Below are 21,512 nucleotides of genomic sequence, written 5' to 3' on the forward strand. Positions count from 1 at the left end.
GGTCATTTTGTTGAACAAAGATATAAAAGATATAACAGTTACATTCTTCTAATAAAACTGGGGCATTTTTAAATCCATTTTATGACTGACATACATCAGAGCATCAGAAATAAAATGATAATTTTGAGAGCCTAAATTTGATGTGCAATCGTAGCAGTAGGACTTCAGTTCAGTTCAATTATGTAACGAGAACTTTTTAAATATAAAAATCCAGATTTGTTTTTTCCAATTTGCATATGCGGCTGATACTGAAGAAATTCTGTTCGGGAGCAATTTAAAAAAAAATCCATTGACACTACATAGGAAAAGATACATTACATACAGTTTCTTAGCAACTGTTTAATCATGAAAAGCGAAAAACAGAAATTATAGACAAATATATGCAAATACAGAATAAATACAAAACAAATATTAGGACATGAGTGACATTAGACTGAAAAGTAAAATGGTATCATTGTTGATTTAAGTTCCATTAGGAAACTTTGAGCTGTGGCATCATTTTTAGAACATCCTTGGCATTTAGATCAGCCTTATATTCATATATCAGACCAATTGAAATAGTATTTATGACTAACATGGTAAACTTGCTCAACATGTTGGCCACAAGCTAAACAAAAAACAAACAAACAAACAAAAAAAAACATTCCGTGTTTTTAAAACGCACTCCAGTGAGTGATTGTTTATTGGGTTTAAAGTAATCCAACTTGCAGACGTTGAACTCTAAAGAAATTAAACCAGTATTGTAAAGGCATTTCAAGAGGTAAGTCAATTGGATCCAGTATAGGATTGTTGCTAAAATTAAAAACAAACTCAAATTTTGCATGACAGACAACACCAAAGTCAATCAACAACTAAAAACTGCAACAATTACTAATTTAACTTGGTGAATCGGATTGAATTTGATCAATCAAATGACATGAAAACAGCAAGACATTTTCAAACAACCAGTGGGCTTGGTACATTTTGTAAAGAGTCTTGTTGTAGAAACCTTTTTAAAATACATTTTTAGAGTAAAACCAGGTGCTTAAAGATGCTGACTTGCTGGGACAGGGCACACAGTAATCCCATAATGAAACATTAAAGGATTTTTAATTAGCTGTACTTTGATATAAAGGCCCAGATGTTTGTGTCCAATCAGCTAACATTTGCAGATTGATTTGATAAAAAAACAAACAAAAAAACCCCACAAGGGATCATCTTTAAGCACTTAGTTCTTTAGAAGTGTCATGGCTGTCCTGTTGTATTTGACAAAGTCATGTTTTTTCTCCATGCTTATTTCTCTCTCATCTTCATATGGTGATGAAGCCTCCTTGGTCATTGCTGACTGAGTCTGGGACGACACACCGGCCCCTCCTCCTGGTCACACGTCTCTTCCGATGAAATTTAGCATAACATCGAAATCCTGAAAGATATATTCACAAAGCACCTTTGCTCAAATCTAAATCAGCCAAATGTAAGATTACAGGAGCATTGTGAGGAAACTTTCAGTATTCATTCATGAGAGTTGAGGAACACTCTGCATAGGTTCTCTGTCTAGCCCAAGAAAACACAGAAAAACACAGGGTGGTGGACAAGCAATGATGCATGTACACACTGCACTTTGCAATATAACGTAACCACTCAACCAAATATGCATGGTTTGTACTGTGAGAGGAAGCCGGGGTATCGGCGAAAAACCAATGCATACATATGGAGAACAATCAAACTCCGTGCAGTAAGACCCCTGGCTGGGACTCAAACCCCAAGACCTTGGATGAAGTTGGATAAAATATCTGAAAACCCACGTATTGTGTCAAAATCTACAGAAATTCAAGAACTGATAGAAACTTTATTTTGACATTGATCAATCAGGAAAGGGTTACACAGCAGGCTTTGGGAGTCTAGGAAATCACAGTGACACGTCTCATTCACAAATGGAGAAAAGACGGAGCAGTAATTGACTCATGTTTATTTTAAAAGTAAACCATTCTATTCAGCAGCTGTAATTCTGTTTCACAGAATAATTTAGCATGTTTGATGTAACTTTAGTCTAATTCTTTTGGAATTATTCATAATGAAATTGAGATGTTGATTTAAGTCAACAATTAAAAACGATCAAAATCGCATCCACTGTGACTGGATCTACTTACCTTCCTCACACATGCAATCATCGTAACATTTGTTGTTCAGGCCCCTGTTGTGAGGTTTGCACTCATGTTGTCTCAGGTCACAACAGGAACCTGATGAACAAGAAACACAGAAATTATAACATGAAAATGAATACACAGACAGTTTGGATTGCTAGAAGCACATATTGTGTTATGACAAGGGTAATCTAAAAGATGCTTATTTTGGAGTGATGAAATTATTTTTTGAGTTAAGTGATGTGTGAATTAAATAATCAAATTCTATCTAATTAAGGAGTTATTTATGTTCACACTGACCTGGAAGACAGTCCAGATGGTGGTCACATGGCTCAACTGCATCCACATCTGCTGTCAAATTTCCACTGCTGAGGTTTTTACTCCGTCTCTTGTCTGCAGCAGGAAAATCATTTCAACACAACAGGTTTATTTTAAACAAAACTGATCAAAGAGGTTGTAACTATGGCAATTATCTTTTCTTCACGGTTTTTAAAATTTATTTTTATGGTTTTAACAAGACATAATTCATCTGTCTTCTAATCTCAGGGCACAACTTCAGTGACCCCAGACACTTACCAACCTATAAAGGGCCTTTATTGTGTATCAAGATATCATAATTGCTTCTCCAAAATCTTTTATTGAGGTTTTTCATGAACTATTTCAGTTCTTTAACTGAATTAGCTTAAGAAGAATTTGTCTTTCTTCTTCTTAATTAAGAGGACATGTTTCTTTAAAAGTCAGATAATTGTTTTCATGGCATGCTACACATGCTGTATGTTTTGTTTTAAAACACTGAGTGGAATTCAGTGGTTTAGATTTTAAAAACTTTGCTTTCGACTTTTCTTAGAGTTCTGGCACCCCATAAATCTATCTGAAATTAGATTCTTCGTTTTAAGTGACTTTTCCAAAATTGGACTGCAAAGCTTTGATTTAACAGGTAATAACAATACTGCACTACAAACCATGACCAAAGAAACTAATGTGACAATTATGTTCAAAAAATTTATTATTTGAGTTGTAAAATTAATGCCTATTGTAAAAACCATGTGCGTTTTAGCCCTGCTATAATATCTAAAATTAAATAATTGTATTACAAATCTGTTAGAAAAATTATACAGTGCTATAAACCAGGAGGTTGGCTTTTTAATCAGGCAGACCATGTGCTTAACAAGATTTCCCCCGTCAATTAAAAATCTTTAATAAATCTGCATTACAGTGACTTTATGAACCTTTCTTTCTGGAAGATGGCCAGGAATCCACAGGCTTCATATCTTCATAATCCGTCCAGTCAAAGAGCGTCATGTCCAACGTGGGCATCACCTCTCCTTGACCTTGTCCAGACTTCTGAAAGTCAAACTTAAATTGAAACTGCAAGGTCACAGTATTTCAGAGGAATCATTATCATTAAGTCTCACACAGAGTTTGTGCAAAGAAACAAATAACATGCAGATGAACAAATAATTGAATCTTCTTTTCGATTAAAAACTGGAACCACAACATAAAGTTCATACAGTGAGTGGTGTAAGTAACACACTAGAGACAGTTTCTTCCGGTTTACCCAGCAGCAATAAGTTAAAACAGTTTGCAGGTAAATGCATTAATGATGTTCTTATTGCAATATTTTTGTTGTGACCAGCAGCAGTGAAGCATCAGTGATTCATAAACTATCCTGAAAGGACAACAGAGACAGCAGCTAAGCTTCAGAAAACAATCGATTGGTAGCAGAGAAAACGTCTGCCCACAGACCAGCATACAAATAAACTTTACACTGCTTCTGTGTTTTAAATACACAGTTTAGAGACTGAACCTTATAGATCATTAACCACAACTGCATACTTCATCTGTTTTTATTATGCAACAGCAGAGACTAAGTCTGGCATGAAGTGCTTCAGGAGCCGAACTTGTGTGCTTTGTAACATTTACAAAACACTAGATGATAGTGAAGGATTAAACAATACAATATGCCCCCATTAGGTCTCCAGTTTTAAAAGCAATATCTCAGATTAAAAATTAACGATCTCTCTTTCACCTTGCCGTTTGAATTTTTTTTAATCTTCGGCCTGAGTCATGTTTTTATTTAAGTGGAAGTGCTTTCAAATTTAAATATTCTTCCTTCAGTCTAATAATAATGTTCATATGAGAAATGTGTGTCACTTCAGCAAAACAAATCCCCACAGTCATTTCCTGAGCTGTTCTATTTTGCAATAAAAGCCATGAAAAATATTTCCAGATTCAGTTCCTTCATGGAAAACAAATGCCTCACAGTGTAATTCAGTCAGCAGGACTTTGAGATGTTTCAGATTAAATACTTTAAACAGTAAAACCCCTGGTGAAATAAGATCCATACTTTTCTTCAGCCTCTGGAAATAGCCTATTGGAAATATCAATTAGTTTAACAGCAGGAGGTACCTGCTTCTGTACAGCTGCTCTTTAAACCTTGAATAAAAAGTGGATTAAGTGCTAATTAAAAAAATCTTGCTTTATGCTCACAACTGTGAACACTGGTCTTCCTAGGGCTTTTTAGTCTTTCATAGTACAAAAATATTTAATGACATTTTTTTTTTTTTTTTTTTTTTAGAAAAAGGTATCTTCTTGGATGTCAGAGCACAGCACCTGTTTCAAGACATTAAACCCTGTGAATTCTTATGTGGTGCACTGGATTTTCAAAAGTTTAGAAATGTGCTTGTAATCTTTTCCAGCCTAATAAATTTTCTTTGTTATTTTGGTTCTACCCCTCCCGACCCCACTGAGGGACAAGGGTGTAAGAAAATGGATGGATGGATGGATGGATTTTGGTTCTTATCTGCTCTTGGTTTTTCTATGAATTGAGAAATGATGGGTTTTTTTGGCAGTCTTGTACCCTTCTTGTAGCACTCTACAAATGGCCTTTCTGCAAGAAGAAAGAAATTGTTGAAAGAATTTCAGTAATAAATTCTCCAACAAACAGTGTAGGGGACACAAGAGACATTTGGTCAGATGAGATTATACTGCGAATTCAACTATGTGGCCATATAAAATAATCTATGTTGAGAGAAACTAACAGACACACCATTTCCATGATGAAATATGGTAGTGGCAGCATCATGAATGCAGCAGGGACTGGGAGATTGGTTGATGGGAAAGCTGATAAACTTGAATACAGAGCAATATTCAAGAAAATTACAAAAATCTCTAACGCTATCAATTCTCCTCCAGACATACAACACGTGGGAACTGTTCACCATCTCTGAACAGGGCTACAATGCAAAGCACATTAAGACATTAAAATTACTAAGTAGAAGAATAGATGTAAATACAAATGAGAACCTCTACCAAGACTTGAAACACCCTACCTATTTAATCTCATTGAGCTTGAACTAATTAGTGAGAAAAAACTGACATACATTTTTGGATCCTGAATGTGCAAAGTTATGGAGACATATTGCAAAAGGCTTGCAGCTGCGCTTTCATGAATGTGGTTCTACAAAGCATCGAGTCCAGGGGGGACAGAAAGCAAATGTAAGTAAGACACTTTACTTTTTTTTTTTACACTACTCTACACATTACCGTGTGTGTTTCTCACATAAAATTCCAATAAAGTAGGCTGAAGTTTGTGTTTGTACAGTTAAGGGTGAGCAAATACTTTTGCAAAGCACTATGAAAAAATAACAAATATTGAATAGTTGGATTTCTACAGAGATCTGAAGGAGAAATGGAGCTCTTTGTGTTATGTTGTCTGTTATCGCTTCCAAAACTTATACTGCATAGTTGATAAAGTCCTAGTTTTATAATTTAATTGGTTCTAAGAAATCAATTTTATCTTTTACACTTCAGCCAAAGATGGGCGCATAATTAACTTCATGACCAGAAATGGACAGATCTTATTGAAAACATGTATGTCTCATTCTGGCTGGATGTGACAGGTGGTCAATGTCGGCCTCTGCACCCTGCAGTTTCTCCAGAGAACAAGCTCATAATAGAAGTAAAAAGCCTGAATGGTGGTGACACAAAGACAAAAAGGTGCTCACAGAAAACATGCTCTTGAACTCAGAGACCCAGCAGTCCGGTACTATTACAATGAATATGGTCATACCTCTCAAACACACTACAACTAAGAGCCGAGAGAGGTTGGATTGCTGGAGGACATTTTTCACCAGCAGCGTTCAGCTTCACAATTTCTTTTCTAAGATGAGCTAAGAGGTTTGGAGCAGCATAACTGCAGCAATGGGGCCCCATTTTCATTCCATTTCCCTGGCACACTGGAGTCACACTGAGGTACAGGAGACACAGCCTTTAATAAGCACTCCAGTTCTGCTGAGGTTACCTGGGGTTTGGCAGAGCCAGGGGGAAGCGTTGGGGGATGCTCGTTCGTCGCCGTGGTAACCATGGAGGAGTCAGAGTCAAAGAAGCTGTCAATGGGGGAGGGGGGTTCACTGGGTGGGGTCACGTCAAGGAAGGGGGAGGTAGATGGTGAGGATGAAGAGGGGGGAGGATCCTCGAATTGGTCTCTGTCCTTGAACGCAGAGCTGGCCTCAGGCCCTGAGGGAAACCCTGACAAGATGGAAAAACCGTTGTTTTGTTTTGAATCTGAACAGAATCTGCAAGAGCGTACTCAGATCGCTTTTTTGTTTTTTCATAACAATTTCTATTTTACTTTGCAATGCTTTTTTTATACAGATGTTGTTTTCAAACGTGTTTCCTCCTGAACATTATTATTGTCGATCAGCCCAAAGTCATGCATGCATTTAATCCCCAGATTATTCATACGCTAGGCAGATTAGGTTCAATGAAAACCTTTCCTGTTTATTTAGGTTGGTGTTACGACTGGCTCAAGGTCATAACAAAACGGGAGACCATGCAGGGGTTAAAGTGTACTACATAGTGTACTTGAATTTGATAGCAAATCTGTGGAGGAAAATATAAAAATGCTGCACGACAAACGAATTAAAGTTTTAGAATTCTGAGTTAACTAAACAATTTTCTTTAAAATTAAAAATCCAAAATGTCACTAAATGAAATGTTTTTCTGTCTCTTTAATCTGTCATGACATCACCAACTTATATTATGCACATTTGATAATAAACTCCATGGATTTATTGGTTTCCTTTAGAGCTTAAGCTCCACACAGCTCTTTTGTTTGAGCAAAGGTGAATTAAACGATAATGAGGACAAATACCTTTTGTGCAGTAGATTATTAGACCTTTAATTGTAATAGAGCTTACCTTTTCTGTGACATTTTAGGCTATAAAGAACCTGCAGCTTGTAATAACTAACATTAAACATATTTTGTTTGAGAATTATAGCAATATTTAACATCAGTGTTAAGTTTTGTTGTTAGCCCAGAACTGAAAATGGTTAAACTCAAAGTTCTGTTTAAACACTTGACCTGAACTTGTGCAAATCTCACCTTTTTTGTGTCGCACCTTGTCTCGTCGACTCCCTTGCTTCTTGTTCTCAAAAAGCTGCCTGTGTCCACTCCCATGGCCTCTTCCCTTGCGTGTTCCTACTAGCTGGTTTTCCTGGTTCTTGCTTTCCTGGTTCTGGGATGAGCTCTTCGCACCCTGTCGAGCTCTGTCCCTGCTTGGGCCCATTTCAACTCTCACTGGGTTCAGGCCCTCCAGGCCCGTCTCCTCATCATCAAGCCTGGGCAGAGGATGCAGGCTCCTGTGAGAGAGGATTCCAGCTTCGCCTTTAGCGTAGCGGCTCCTCTGGCTGCCGTGCCCCCTGCGATCTCTGCCATAGCTTTGGCTCTGCAGAACTTGACCAGGATACTGTAGGGCATTACTGCTACCTGCTGAGGTTTGTGCCTTTCTCCTCTTGCCATGTGGAGCAGCAGGATCAGCGCCTTGTGACACAGCCAGGATGGTAAACAGGAACACCAGCAGCAGACTCCAGTAGAGTGCCATTTTCTCTCCAATACGGCGCCACCTGCTGAGAGATGAAAACACATCTAAGTACTGCTCATTTTCAATTTTTTTATTAAATGTAAATTACCTAGAAGTTATTAAACAGAAGCAGACTTTATCCTGTAAATGGTATATTTGCTTTTAGTAATTTGTTTTCACCTTTACATAGAGTTTGGTCATTTTTAGCCATAAAAACATACTTAGATATGGTTAGACAACCATTATTTTATTTTTCACTTCAAGAATGTAGAGAAGTCAAAATTTTTCGTTAAGCTTTTGCCCCTCATGTTCGGCATCTTGTCCTTTGTTGGAACATCTACAGCCGGGCATTTTGTACTGCCAGTTCATTGCACTGTTTAATAAGAGGTTTTGCATCTGCTTTGACAACCAACAATTTTGGGGTTTTTTTTTTTTTTTACAGAAAAGAAAATTTGTTTTATGACATCAATATGAGTTGGAGGTGGTCTAAAGTTGACTTGGTTTGCTCAAAGGTGCTAATGTGTCAAATTGAATAAGAAACAAATAAACCAAACAGCAATCAGGGTTAAAATAAATGGAAATAGGGTGTAATCCAAAGCCTAAGAATATTATACATTTAAATATGTGAAAAAAAATAAACAAACATCATAATTTAAAAAAATAGAATAAAGAAAATAGACTTGTATGCACTGCGACAGACTGGCGACCTGTCCAGGGTGACCCCGCCTCTCGCCCGAAACGTTAGCTGGAGATAGTCACCAGCAACCCTCCCGATCCCATTAAGGGACAAGGGTGCAAGAAAATGGATGGATGGATGGACTTGTATGCAATGCTTTGAGTGCTCACTATTTGTTTATGGGTACAAAACTGAGAAAAGAACCACATTGGTAGTATTAGTAGCTTGCAAGGATTAACTTTTATTTTAAGTGTTTCACAGAAAGATTGGAAATCAACTGAATTTATTTCATTGAGCTCATTCAGCCCAGACTAACAGTTCTAGAGATGATGTTTTTTAATTGTGATCATTTAAAAAAATATTTGTTTGGCATTTTAACTGTGTAATCTAATTTTAATTGTTGTGTAACTACTGGTCAGGACTCCCCTGAAAAAATAGGTTTTTAATCTCAAAGGGACTTTACTGGTTGAACAATAAAAAAGCTCTTCCTCTTTTTCACAATGCTTCTTACATTTCCACTCCTGTGCCTTCATACATAACTCAAAATAAGACACTGCACTGCGCACATCTTTCATCACTGTCTATTCAGTGGTCTCAGGAGCCCTCCAGCTGCACCTTTCATTATGAAAGTCAACATATCTGTGAGTTGTGACTGAACTGAAATATGAGGCTCAGTATATCTACATTATTGGTGTGTCACTGCAACCAAATGTGAATAAAATATGTGAAGAACAAAGCAGTGGAGCGGGACATTTATTATTTTTTATCACTGCCTGGAGGCCCACTACCGTATAGGACAATACAGTAAAACATTTTTCAGCTTACATTCTGATTTAACATCAGTAGGCAGTTACTTGCATCTTGAGTTTAATATATAAATTTAATTTAGCTTATTGTACTGTGATCGTGATAATGCAAAGCACAACTAGGTTAAAGGTACAATATAAAAATGAAATATAATGTGTACCTAACTCTTTGTCTTCATGATTTAATGTACTAAAAATGACATGTTTAGGATGGAGGTAGAACCATGCATAGTAGGAAAGTTACAAAGAATTCAAATGTAACCCTGTAAGATTTAGAGTAATATATGAAATAAAAATAATAAAGCATGTTTAACTCCAGTATGTATTTTGCACTGCTCGACTGTATAGCTTTCCATTTATCGAGGTAGTTTGTGACAGTTTATACAATAAAAAACAATTTTTATAAAATCACTGCATGATCTCAATTGCTTTAAACTCATCCCAGTGTGCATTCAAAGCTCCACAAAAACACTCACTCCACAGATAGCAAGTGAAGCATGTTATGTTATGATTACTTCCTGATTACAGTGAATGAAAATATTTCAGATTACAATATTCAATCAGACCAACACAAAACATGTTTAATACATTAATGTGGGCTTAATGAAATAATGTTTAATACCTGCTTAAAGACTATTAAAGAAAAAAAAATTTAAAAGAAATAATCTGAAAAGCGAGCCTCAATTGAATGCCTTTTCTAATTTGTTTATCATGGCTGTAAATAAGAAATTAACTCCGTAGCTTCCTAATGGGACTTCTTTTAATATGACATATAGATTATTGCCTCCTCAGATTATTGTAATCGTCAGTGGCGCTGCCGTGTGTTCTCGTTATTATTCCCAGCACCGCACAACAGGCGCAGAGGTGGTTTTCCTCCTTAGTAAAACTCAAGATGACATAGTTAAAAATTGTTTGTTTTGTCCTCTTCTTAAACTGATACAATCCATCGCTGCAGACAGTGCACACAGCTGTTATGGTGTTGCAGCAGGCGGGTCTCTTGTGTTAAAAGACAAACTGCGGTGCAGGGTATACAGAAAATCAATGAGCAAGAAGTATTGAGCTGTTAGTGATGGTGAGTGTGTGCTCTCTCTGAGCCTGTAAGGTTGACTTGTGAGGGGGGCTGGGGCCTGATGAGGTCTTTGGTCTTTCATCACACTAAGTTGAGAAAGGCACACCATTGGTACACATGGGACATTTAAGGGTTTCTAGAAATAACAAAAAAGAATAGTCCGCTTTGTGTGAGGTGTGTGTGCATGTGCGTGTGTGTTCGTAAATTGGGCAGAGGATAGTACTGATGTCAGGGGAAATTTGCAGTGTGAGTGTAAGTATCACTCATGGGATTTAAAGCTGGAGTATGTCAATGGACCTCTGGGAGTTCAACCAGCTGGGCTCTTTGAAAACTAGTGCATGTGGCTCTTTACTGGGGTGAGATCTTTATCTCTAAGTAGGCCTTCGGGGTGTCAAAGGTCAGGGTTATCAGCTGTGTGACATAGTCAGAGCTTAGCCAGAACGGGAATCTGTTTGTTTGACAGAAGAAGTGTTGCTGATGTTGAGTGCTTAACCCTGTAAGACCAAAAGAGGGATACAGTGGACAAATAAACTAACAAATGGACAGAAAATGGCTTAAACATGTATATTATCACGTACCTGTTTGACTTTTTATGCACATTTAAGTGAGACTGCTCTAGAACTGGATGATTATTTTCATGGCTGTTTGAAAAAAATGTTGACCAATTTTAAGATAATTTCAAATTTCTTTTTCACCAACTTCTCTAGTAAAAATATCACTTTTTATACTTTTTGGTCCCACGATAATATTAGATGACTAATGTTGAAGACGAAATTCATTGGCAATTTCTTTAAAATTTTTATTGCAGTGTCTTCTTTTCTGGCCAGCATCTTTAAGTAGATATATTTACTCCAAAGTTATGTCCTAATAATTTTACTTCAGATGCTAGTAACAAACCAGCTGCCTTGTAAAATAATCCAAAAATTGACCAAGTGAGAGCATGTTTGATCACAGCAGGTAGACAAATATTACAGTAATAACAGTTCTGGATATGAGGGATGTGGCGCCACTATCCGTGGACGGGGAACCAACAAAATTAATAAAAAAACAAAACAAGCATGACTAGGAAACTTGAAGTGAGTATTTACAAACAGCATATTATTTTTTGTATTTTGGAACAATTAGCAGTAAAGGAAAATAATGCAGCAGCAAAGTCAATACAGTTGGAAACAAAACACGAGTAAGTAAATAACATTTTTACACAAATCAATGAGATTTTTGGATCTAAATGGTTCAGCGAAATTATGAAATGTTTCTGTTTTGTTGCAAAAATGTTCAATTTGTTCTAAATTAATGCAAAAGTGCCATTTACCTGTAACACGTATTGTAAAGAATCATCCTAACAAGGCAGAGACGGTCACTGTGTAAAAGCCGAGAGGTTCAAGTGTCGTTCTCTGCATACATACATAATTTCTTTACAATATGATCTTTGGTTCTTTGTCTGCATCTCCACAGGAGGCAGAAACAGCTGCAGGAGAAAGTCTGAATCCAAGTATAATTTTTTACCTTGAGAACCTAATCTTCTTTTATTGTTTTTCTGTTTTAGTCTCTTTTGATTGTTTAATCACAACTCATAGTTTAATTGTTTTTAGATAGCAAACAAATTTTAAGCGGTTATGGTTGAAAAATGAAAGCGTAAATCTAGCCTCGCACTGTCTTGCATGCTAATGACCAAATGCCAAAGTGATTAGTTAGGGCTGACGCATATCCAATAGCTAAAACAGATCGATACTTTATCCTGAACTGTGTGTCTGCAGCCTGTACATTATCATTGACAGCTCAGTGGTAAACCTGGCTGTAATTATATTCATAGAGGGAACAAAATCAGGCCAATGTCACACGAATACAGGAAGGCTGATGATCACTGTTAGCAAAACTTCGCAATGTATGTGACAATGTTTAGTACATTTTTAAAAAGCGTCCTGCTGGTGTCATACTGTAGTAATTTGGGCTGCAAACATTATTTTGACAAGTCACAAAAACTCCAAAATGTATTTCCTAAGACTCTTCTGGGAACAGCAAAAAATGCAAGCTGTTTTAAAATAATTCAAGGTTCAGAACAACCATAAATGTTAGAGAACAACATTCCATTTTTTATTAAATATAAAATTAGAGTAATATAGGTGTTTGAATATAAATGAAATAAGCACAAAACGGCAGATTTTACAGCAGTATAAGTTGCCATGTGGTTCCTTTTTTGTATGGCATCATAATATCAAAATCCCACTTTTTATTGGTACTATAAAGGCAGATGTGCATGCAGACAAGCGTTAAGGAAATTAAATATTCAACACCAATGAAATTCATGTATTGAATCCTTCTCATTAGTCAAAAGGAATCAAAGCTATATGGGAAAAAACATTTTCACTCAAGGAAAAGTGTTAGTGTTTTGCCTATTTTTCAAAAGAAAAATCCCCAATAGGATGTCTGAAAACTTATTAAAAGCAAGATTTCATAACTTGAAACACAGCTTTACAAAGAAATTTTGGCTTTCAGCCTGCAGTAAACATGTTTTACACCAACTGTGTCTTTTAGATAAGAAAAAGAAAAGCAAAAGAAATAAATAAATAAAAATCTTAAAGTGGAACCAGATAGTGGGAGCATTTTTCTTTATTTTTTTATTTTTTATTTTGCTATGCAAGACTCACTGGCTCCATTTTCACAAAGAGCAAAAATCGTCTTTTCAGAAGTATTTATTCTCAACCTGACAAAGATTGTTCTTTTTTTCTCCCTCTTTTGAGTGGAAGAATCAAAGGATAAATGCTCTGTTTGCAGAAACAAGTGCAAATCATAATCACCTGCACAGCAGATAAAAGCAGAAGCTTCACAACAACATGACCCTTCAAAGAAACCAGCTTTCTCAACAAAAAAAGAAAAGAGAAAAATGTGACGCTTACGTAGGAACAGAAGGCCTCCCCATCAAATCTGAGGCCTGAATAGAGCTGTCAGCTGAAAGGGAAAGCGACTGACTATCTCGGCGCAGCAGCGCCCCGTTTGCCTCTCGCAGACTTTCATGTGCTACTAAACAGGTGGCCCTTTGACGAGGCGCGGGGTGAGGGTGATAATGGAGCACTCTGGGTGGCATTCTGGGTTTCAAGCGCGGCATCTAGTGTGTCATAAACAACCACAGCCTCCTGCTGGTGCTATGTATTAAAACAAGCCTGTGTGCTGTTAGTGAAGCACAGCAGGACGAGCATCTGCACCGAGGTGATGGGACGCCACAAACTGGTGGCCTGACAGGTTTCTTTATCAACTTTCCTAAAGGGGATAATCTACCACTCGAATGGCAACCTTTAAATACCAAAAGGAGCTGTCAATAAAGTGTTTCAAGAATCACCTCGGACTTGAGGATGTTAGGAGAGTTCTTATCAAAAGAACTTAATATTCTGTCTAAATCATACTCTACATAGAGGGATTCAAAATGATGTTTGCCAGATTTTCCTTAATGCAGGCACCCTTTCACTGAATGTTAGCTGTTTAAATCAACTACGTACTTCTCAAAGTGCTGCAAAAAGGTCATTTTAATCTCTGTGTGACACAATGTAATCTTTTTTTTTTCTTTGAAAAAGACAAACAATGATGCACTGCTGGATTTCATTATAAACAACAGGAAGTTCCTACAAGATGTTTTATTGGTGACTTTAACTGAATTGCAGTCTTATTTGCTTTGTTTCCGTATATAGAACTATTTGTGATAAAACTGAGCTAAGTTTCAATACATTTGCATTAGGTGCATTGCACCGATTGCAGTTTTCTGACCGATCTCAAGATTATCGATCTTTAAAAAGGCTGACCTGCCGATTCTGATTTTGTCCGATATTTTTGGAAATGTCACAAAATATTGCAAGGAAGTTGCTGAGTTGGCTGAGTGGGATTAGTATTATTATCTGCAAACGTGCAGACATGACCTGGTGGGCTATCAGTCAAACCTCTCTCCCTGGAGAGCAGAAGAGGACATTGGTTGATTTTTAGATGTTTGCTGAGGTAGATAAGGTCAGGGGATAAGATCGGCTCCACATGTAAGTATCGACCAATTGCCAAGCTCCCAAAATTAAAGAAATCAGCACCGATAAATCAGCTGGGTGATAAATTGGTGCACCCCTAATTTGCATGTAAGTCTCTCTTGACAACAATCACATCTACATTGAAGAGTTACACAATTTTAACCTCCACTAAAGGTTTAAAAAACATTCAATATCAGACTTTCAAAGAATGCACTCACTCAAGAATATGTCAATCTAAGCTGGTCATTTATGTAAGACTAGGTTTGCCATTCTTACCTTCATGAAAATCTTTAATTTCTTACTTACTTAAATCTATTTGCCATATCTTGCTTTCATGCATGCATGACATCATTTAAAAAAAAATAAAGTTAAACATCAAGATATCGCAGGTACAGCTCTGTTACTTATAAAAAAAATTAGATTGAAAGCTCAATTTTAAAAAAAAGCACACAACAAATTTTTCAATTGAACAATAAAGATGGTATCTTAGATTTTTATAAAATATTTATGTCCAACATTCACTCGAAAATGTGCTGATTTAATCGTTTGTCAAACTCTTTCAAGGCTCTTGTTTGACACATTTTACATTAGATGGCAAAACCTGGCTTGATTTTTATTTCAGCTCAATGAAACAAGAAAATCCTCACAAAGTAACAGGATATCTGCCCTGCTAACTGCTTTTAAACAATGTAAATTTAAATATATATGGAAATACAAATGGTGCTGTATGGTGGACAATATGCACCCTGCATGAAATGTACCTTAAGGCATCATGCAATATAAGGCCAGCTCTGGATTTTGTGTATTTAACAAAAGAAATGATGGTTGCGGTTAATAATCAAATAATTCTTCTTGGGGTTTTTCACAAATACATGGATTATTTTCTGTACCAATAAGCAGTACAAATGGATACTTTTATAAAATTAAATATAATTTAATTTTTCTTTAAAAGTATACTCCCCGCCCCCATCATTTTTTTAATGAAAAAATAATTTTTTTGTGTAGAAGCGTTTTTGTGGTGCTCATATGATCCAAATTTTATATTAAAATTTCAACATCAATTAGCTTACTCTGAACAATTCAGTTGTTGAATCAGTGTATCTTCTGTGAAGGTGAGATTATAGCTGTGATTTTTACAGCAGGGGAGTGATAACTATTTACATTTTGACAGATAAAAAAAAATCCTAAAAATAAACATGACACAATTCACACAGATTTGATCTCTTAGACTCAGACTGAATTCTTGATCTGAATCTCAGCTTCTGACCGTCTGATACTGAATGTTTAAACTCGGCACTAGACTGAAGGGAAAAATGCGAGCTCCAATATAAAATGCAATAAAATCTTCAAATCAATTCTATATTTTTCGGAAGCCAGGGCAGGGAGGCCGAAATTGAGCTGTAATAGTTTACATTTGTAGAAAACACAATTTATATGTATGAGCGTGTGTGGTGGGAGCTTTCATAAGCACAGCACATGGCGCGAGATGGCCACCCGGGAGACATGAATCAAAGTAGAGTGTGTAAGTGTAAAATGATTGGTAATCTTGCAACAAATTGCAAAGCGGGCCCTATTGGAGTGCTGGATGATTAAGCTCTGATGAGATCAGAGACCTCTCTCCAGTCTGTGATCAACTGGTCAGTCCCTTAAGCAACGCTGTGCTCCAGTGACAGACTCCTTATAAAAATACACTTAACAGAGCCTGAACCCGGATCCGTGGCAGAGACAGAGAAGGTTGGAAAAAGAGAAGCGACGGGGCGGAACAGGAGGCGACCCTGGTATTAAACTGCTGCATGTGTGCATCTTTCAGCTTCACCTGCTGTGACACCAAACCTCGAGGAGCCATCTGCTCCCGTTGTTTTATCTCTCGGAGGAACCAGCAGGGCCATAAGGACCCAGCAAACAAAGACTCCAGAAACAGGCTGTTCAAGGAGAGCCGTCATGTTACACAGAGACACCTTTGCACCGTTTTGTTTCTGTATATGTGCAAAAAACAAAATTTGTGAATTTAAGATTAAGTATACTTTCATGATAAAATACAATCAACTCAAAAGCCTGCTCTTTTCCAGTCTTTTGAGCTATGCATAATGCGCTAATTTAAAGCAGTCTGTCAAAAAGAAACCACAGGTCACAACGTGGGTGTTGGTTGGCTTCAAGCTAACAAAAAAAATCCCCTTCAAGCTGCGTGGATCACTGAACTGTACACTTAAAACAGACTTAACATATAATGAGAGGGAAAATCTAAAATTAACTGCAGTAATCACAAGGAAAAATTTATGCTGAAAACACAAACAGGCTTTGCTCTGCATAATGCAATATCACTGTGCAATTAAGTAATAATGAAGCATGTTTGATTCATAAACACTTTACCTCTATATCTCTTTGCTTGGCTATAATATGTCTATTTGGTGCAGCATGGGTGATCAGAAATATCACCTCAAAAAAATTGGAGCAAAATACCGAGATAGTTAATGGCACTGCTCAGTAAACACGTCTGCCAAGCTGCAGCTAACGCCATAAAACTTCATTTCCTCAGGGACCAATTCCACTGACTTCAGCACAATAAAACTGCTTTGTCTGTCAAATCCTCCACAGTCTTTGGTGGGATTCACACATTGACTGGAGGGGATTTCTGTAGCTCATAGGTGTGGAAAGCGAAGGCCATTGGAAGCAGTGATTTAAAAAAAAAAAAAGAGCCATAAGGAAGATCCATCTGTCAGCAACAGAAGATGAAGAGAGCAGGGAAGACACAAAACAATTAGGTGGTAATTTGGTTGCAGGTACAACAGATGCAGGATGAAACCAGAACATTGTCTCCGAAGCGGCGCAGCAGCAACAACATCTTGTGAAAACTCGTGCCAGTGCAGCAACACTTTAACTCTGCTTAAATCACTGCATGCACACAACTCACAGCAGGGAGACCTCCTCTGACACCCACACAGAGGCATGTTCCAGAAATGTTGCGAGACACAAGCAGCACCAAGAAGCGAAACAAGAGACGACCCACCGAGAGAAGTGAGAACGAGAGAGACAAATGGAAGGGGGAGGAGGAGGAGAGGGTGAGAAACTGGGAGGAAAATGAGAAAATGAGATGCAACACAGAAAGAGTAGAGGTGGCAAAGAAATAGAAATTGAGGGTTTATCTCATTTAAGTAAAGTGTCTAAGACACCAATTTATTTATAGCAGGAAGGAACACCAACTGAGTCTACTCAAACACAACGAAGCTTTGGCTGCTTCAGCCACCAACAAAACTTGTTCCTTCTGCTGACCCCTGAAATGTGGACACCTGTGTCTGTATGTGGACATTCCACGTGGGAACGGTTTGACCCACCAGCAGGGGGGAAACGCTTCTGTTTGGACATTATGAAGTGAAGCATGCAAACTAATTATATGAACCCCAAATTTTCTCTTCCCCTCGGCTTCACCTCCTCCTCCTTTTCACGGAGCGAGCAACACTCGCAGACGGATGCAGCCACATTTGGCAGCACTCAACACAATCAACAATGATCTCGCTCAGGATGAAACGTAGCAGGAGTGCAGCTCGTGCTGAGACCAAATGCAAAATTTCGAAACAATTTGTGAGATGGAGACAGTTTGAAATCACTGAAATAAGAAGGCTAGAAATAATATTTTTAAAATCCTAAAATAATACTTTGCAGAAACATTTTTTATTGACCCTCAAAAAATAGATTTTTGTGACAAACTTCTTAATTTTCAGAAAAATAACTCAGAAAAAGAACACAGCTTGAAACATAATGTCAGAGTGTCCTTGGGTGATTTTACTTATTCATCTTTCTGAACTGATAATCAGAGTTTCTGTTCACTCAACATTTAAACAGGATTTTTTTTTTGTTTTAGTCTTTTTCTGCTGACTAAATTCCTACAAATTCAGTCAATTTTTTTTGCAATGAACTGGTCACAATTGTTCCAACTCTCACTCAACACACGTCAACACTCTTTGATGTGGAGGACCAACAACAAACGGTGAAGAAGAGATAAGCTTTTCAATTCTTCGTGATTTTTCATGAAATTCCTGCCCCATTTCTTTGTTGTTTTTTTTTGGAAAAGCTATTACTTGAGCCACTTAAGCTTGGTAGTGTGAATCTAAATCGGATGCCTTTTCAAATTTTGATAATTAAGTTACTCCCTTCAAGTCAAACAGTTTTGCGCTGTAATCGGGGGAACTCAGTGGACACATTTCCGTGAATAAAGTTACATGCCACTGTAAACTCTCTCGAGCGTCTAAAAAACGCTTCAAAGCTAGAAAAAAAGCTATTCATTTACATTATAACATGCAAGGTAACAAACATTAACAAAGCATCTGAACGCAACGCCTGTGTTGAGATTGTTCTTACTTTACGTTGGTTTGTCGTTTTCCTTTGATTTGGTCTCGGATTTAAGCGGCAGTTGGGTCATAAGGCTTCAGGTGGGACAGAAACGCAGCGCAGCAGCAGCAGCAGAAACAGAAACAGAAGCAACACTCCGGTGGTCCGCTCTCCAAGATGATGTGCCGAGCATCCGGACACTCTCCTCCCACTTATGGAAGAGAAAAGACGCCAGATCGGGGTGCGCGCTCACGTTTGCGCGTCCGCTGAAGAAGTGAATGTGTCTGTGAGATTGCAGTGACCACAATGGCGTTATTATAGAAATAAGAAGGAAATGGTTAACTTACAAAGTCAGAAACATATGAACACATAAAAATGTTAAAAAAAAAAATTCTAAATAACTTTCTATTTTCTGTGCGAACCTGAATATAAAGCATAGCTGAAAGGTCATTGCAAATGCATTCTTTAAAAAATAAAAAAATATACATTGTATGAGTACATTTGTATTATGCACACACCTCAGATTTCAACTACTGCAGCTCTGTTTCCAGATCAAATCATATTATGTTACGTTTCTTTTTTTGTCTTATTAAATATCTCTCAATGATCCTCCCAAGCTCTTGCCTGATTATGGTGCAGCTCCAACTAACACGATATACAACAAACTTATTTTACTTTTTTTTGTTTTAATTGATCTTTCTTAAAATCTTTAATTGAAGTCTTAAAATAAATTTTCAAATTCTGAGAAATACAACTGGCGTGTCCAAAGTCAGTCCTCAAAGGTCAGTATCCTGCATGATGTCTCGCTGGTTCAACACAGCTGGATCAAATGATAGCTTGTTAGCAGCTCTCAGCAGAACATTGACATGCTGAGGAGGAGGAAGTAGCTGTCTCACCAGGGAGAGAACTACAACATGCAGGATACCGACCCCTGAGGACTCACTTTGAACACCCCGGATCTACAACAATGAATCACATGTGGGAATGGAAATAAGTCACCCCTTAGATTGTTTTTAAGGGTTAATTGGTTTATGCATTTATAAAATGCACCCTTTCTTAATATGACCCTCTTGATCATTCATGTTGAATGTCTTCAACAAAAGAGTAAAATTTGGACAAAGTGTTGAGCATCAAAAATGTGCCTCCCTTTTGAAGAACAGGATGTTGCTAGTCAGCCCAAATAACTGCATAAAAAATTAATTAAACAACCTGCAATCAAAACGTTTGCCATAAGAAGAGATCAATGAATTGCTGTCGTAGTTAATTTGTAAATCTAGAATTATTGGAAGAGCTTAGAATAGTGGAAGAAGCTAAATTTGTTGGTCAAATAATTTTCTGTTTCAACCAAGTGTTTCAGACACTTTGCACCAATATGAAAATAACCACTTAGTAAATGTGCATGCCTGAATCTATGGGTGCGTCTGAATGAGTAATAAATGTTTTCAAAGTCAATAATCAGAGAGAAAATGCGAGAAATACTTCTACTGATATTCAGTAGAGAGTAAGGGTTTTCTACAATAGATATTCTCTGCAGTAAAACCCGGTCACTAAATCTTTCATAGGCTGCTTTTTCTCAAGAAGAGCTGCAGAGAATCCAACCACACTAAATCTGAATTTACACCCTGAGCCTTTTGTGTCCTGGCAGAGTTAATGCCGTGTATTTGCCAAATAATTGTGCACAATTCACTTTTGGGAATCGGATGACATTTAGAAATGTAGGGTGCTGTTTTGCTTGTGACAAAATGAGCTTGTTAGCTTTATGGGAACAAGTGGAAAAGCTCTGTAGGCATGTAATCTTAACATTGACATAGAATTTGGTTGCAACTAAAGGAGACTGAGTGAGCCTGTTGAAGAAGATAACATAGACTTATAATCCCAGGAATATAAGTCTGTGGGTTTAGTTATCATCACTACAAATACTTAGGTTCTTATACTTTGGTACTTTTTTTTAGGTATGTGCTTATGAGCTGCCTCAAACTTTGCTGTGAGATGAGGAAATTGGTTTTTATCTTGAAGTTCAGAATACCACCTATATTTCTTATTTAAAACAACTGTGCAAAATTGGCAGCTATACAGATAAAAAGGATGACATTTAAAGAGGAACTCCTGCCGAGTGTGTGATTTCCCTGAGACAAAATGCTTTTTTTAGAGATCATTATGGGAGTCAGTGACACATTTGCAGAAATCAAGAACTGTCTTTGTGAGAACATGTTGTCACACGTCTGTATTTAGCTGTGATATCAGGTCTCACACAGTAACAGAAGTCTTTCCACTTTCTCTTCTCTGCAAAAGCAAAAAAAAAAAAAAAAGTTGTTAGTTTTCTCAATAATTTCCTGCCATGGAAACTTGAGACTTGAAAAGTGCTTTTAGAGGCTGTATGATGACATTTTTAGTTTTTTTTGTTTTTTTTTATATAAAACTTTATATTAAAACTGGATCATAATTTGTGCTGAGGATGTTATTATTGCTCTCACTATTGTCAAGATACCCAATAAGTGTGCTGCTGCAAAATTATTGTATCTCCGTCCTCTACTTCCGACCTCCTTGATAAGATTATAAAGCCATGACATTAGAATAATCTAAATGGTCTATTTATTTCTGCAAATGCTTTTTATGTAAAACATTGTCTTAGATATAAGGACCA

The 21,512-nt window shown here is 37.1% G+C and overlaps 1 protein-coding gene across 4 annotated transcripts; it reads right to left on the bottom strand.

Annotated features, from left to right (window-relative positions):
* Positions 1-319: 319 nt before the first annotated feature.
* draxina (dorsal inhibitory axon guidance protein a) lies at positions 320-19,152 on the bottom strand. 4 transcript variants are annotated; one of them, XM_008409126.3, is made up of 7 exons: positions 18,899-19,152; positions 7,510-8,030; positions 6,427-6,653; positions 3,353-3,479; positions 2,424-2,516; positions 2,130-2,219; positions 320-1,402 (listed from the first exon to the last, which is right to left on the bottom strand). In XM_008409126.3, the coding sequence occupies exons 2-7, from the start codon at positions 8,006-8,008 to the stop codon at positions 1,290-1,292; spliced, it is 1,149 nt and encodes a 382-aa protein (XP_008407348.2). In that variant the 5' UTR covers positions 8,009-8,030; positions 18,899-19,152; the 3' UTR covers positions 320-1,289. The 4 variants fall into 4 exon arrangements, with proteins under 4 accessions (XP_008407348.2, XP_008407347.2, XP_008407351.2 ...); XM_008409125.3 differs by having other exon boundaries at positions 7,510-8,033; positions 18,899-19,150; XM_008409129.3 differs by having other exon boundaries at positions 3,353-3,464; positions 7,510-8,033; positions 18,899-19,149.
* Between the last annotated feature and the right edge of the window lie 2,360 nt (positions 19,153-21,512).

This window comes from Poecilia reticulata, chromosome 5 (assembly GCF_904066995.2).
Source record: "Poecilia reticulata chromosome 5, P_reticulata-male-v2, whole genome shotgun sequence".
In the NCBI taxonomy this organism is placed as follows: Eukaryota; Metazoa; Chordata; class Actinopteri; order Cyprinodontiformes; family Poeciliidae; genus Poecilia; species Poecilia reticulata.

Excerpts from the sequence above, each read along its gene's own strand:
- draxina (XM_008409126.3), bottom strand. The coding sequence starts at position 8,008 with ATGGCACTCTACTGGAGTCTGCTGCTGGTGTTCCTGTTTACCATCCTG. Across the intron at positions 2,517-3,352 it reads GCCATCTTCCAGAAAGAAAG|ACAAGAGACGGAGTAAAAAC; the intron begins GTTCATAAAGTC and ends TTCCTGCTGCAG. Across the intron at positions 1,403-2,129 it reads TGATTGCATGTGTGAGGAAG|GATTTCGATGTTATGCTAAA; the intron begins GTAAGTAGATCC and ends TATATCTTTCAG.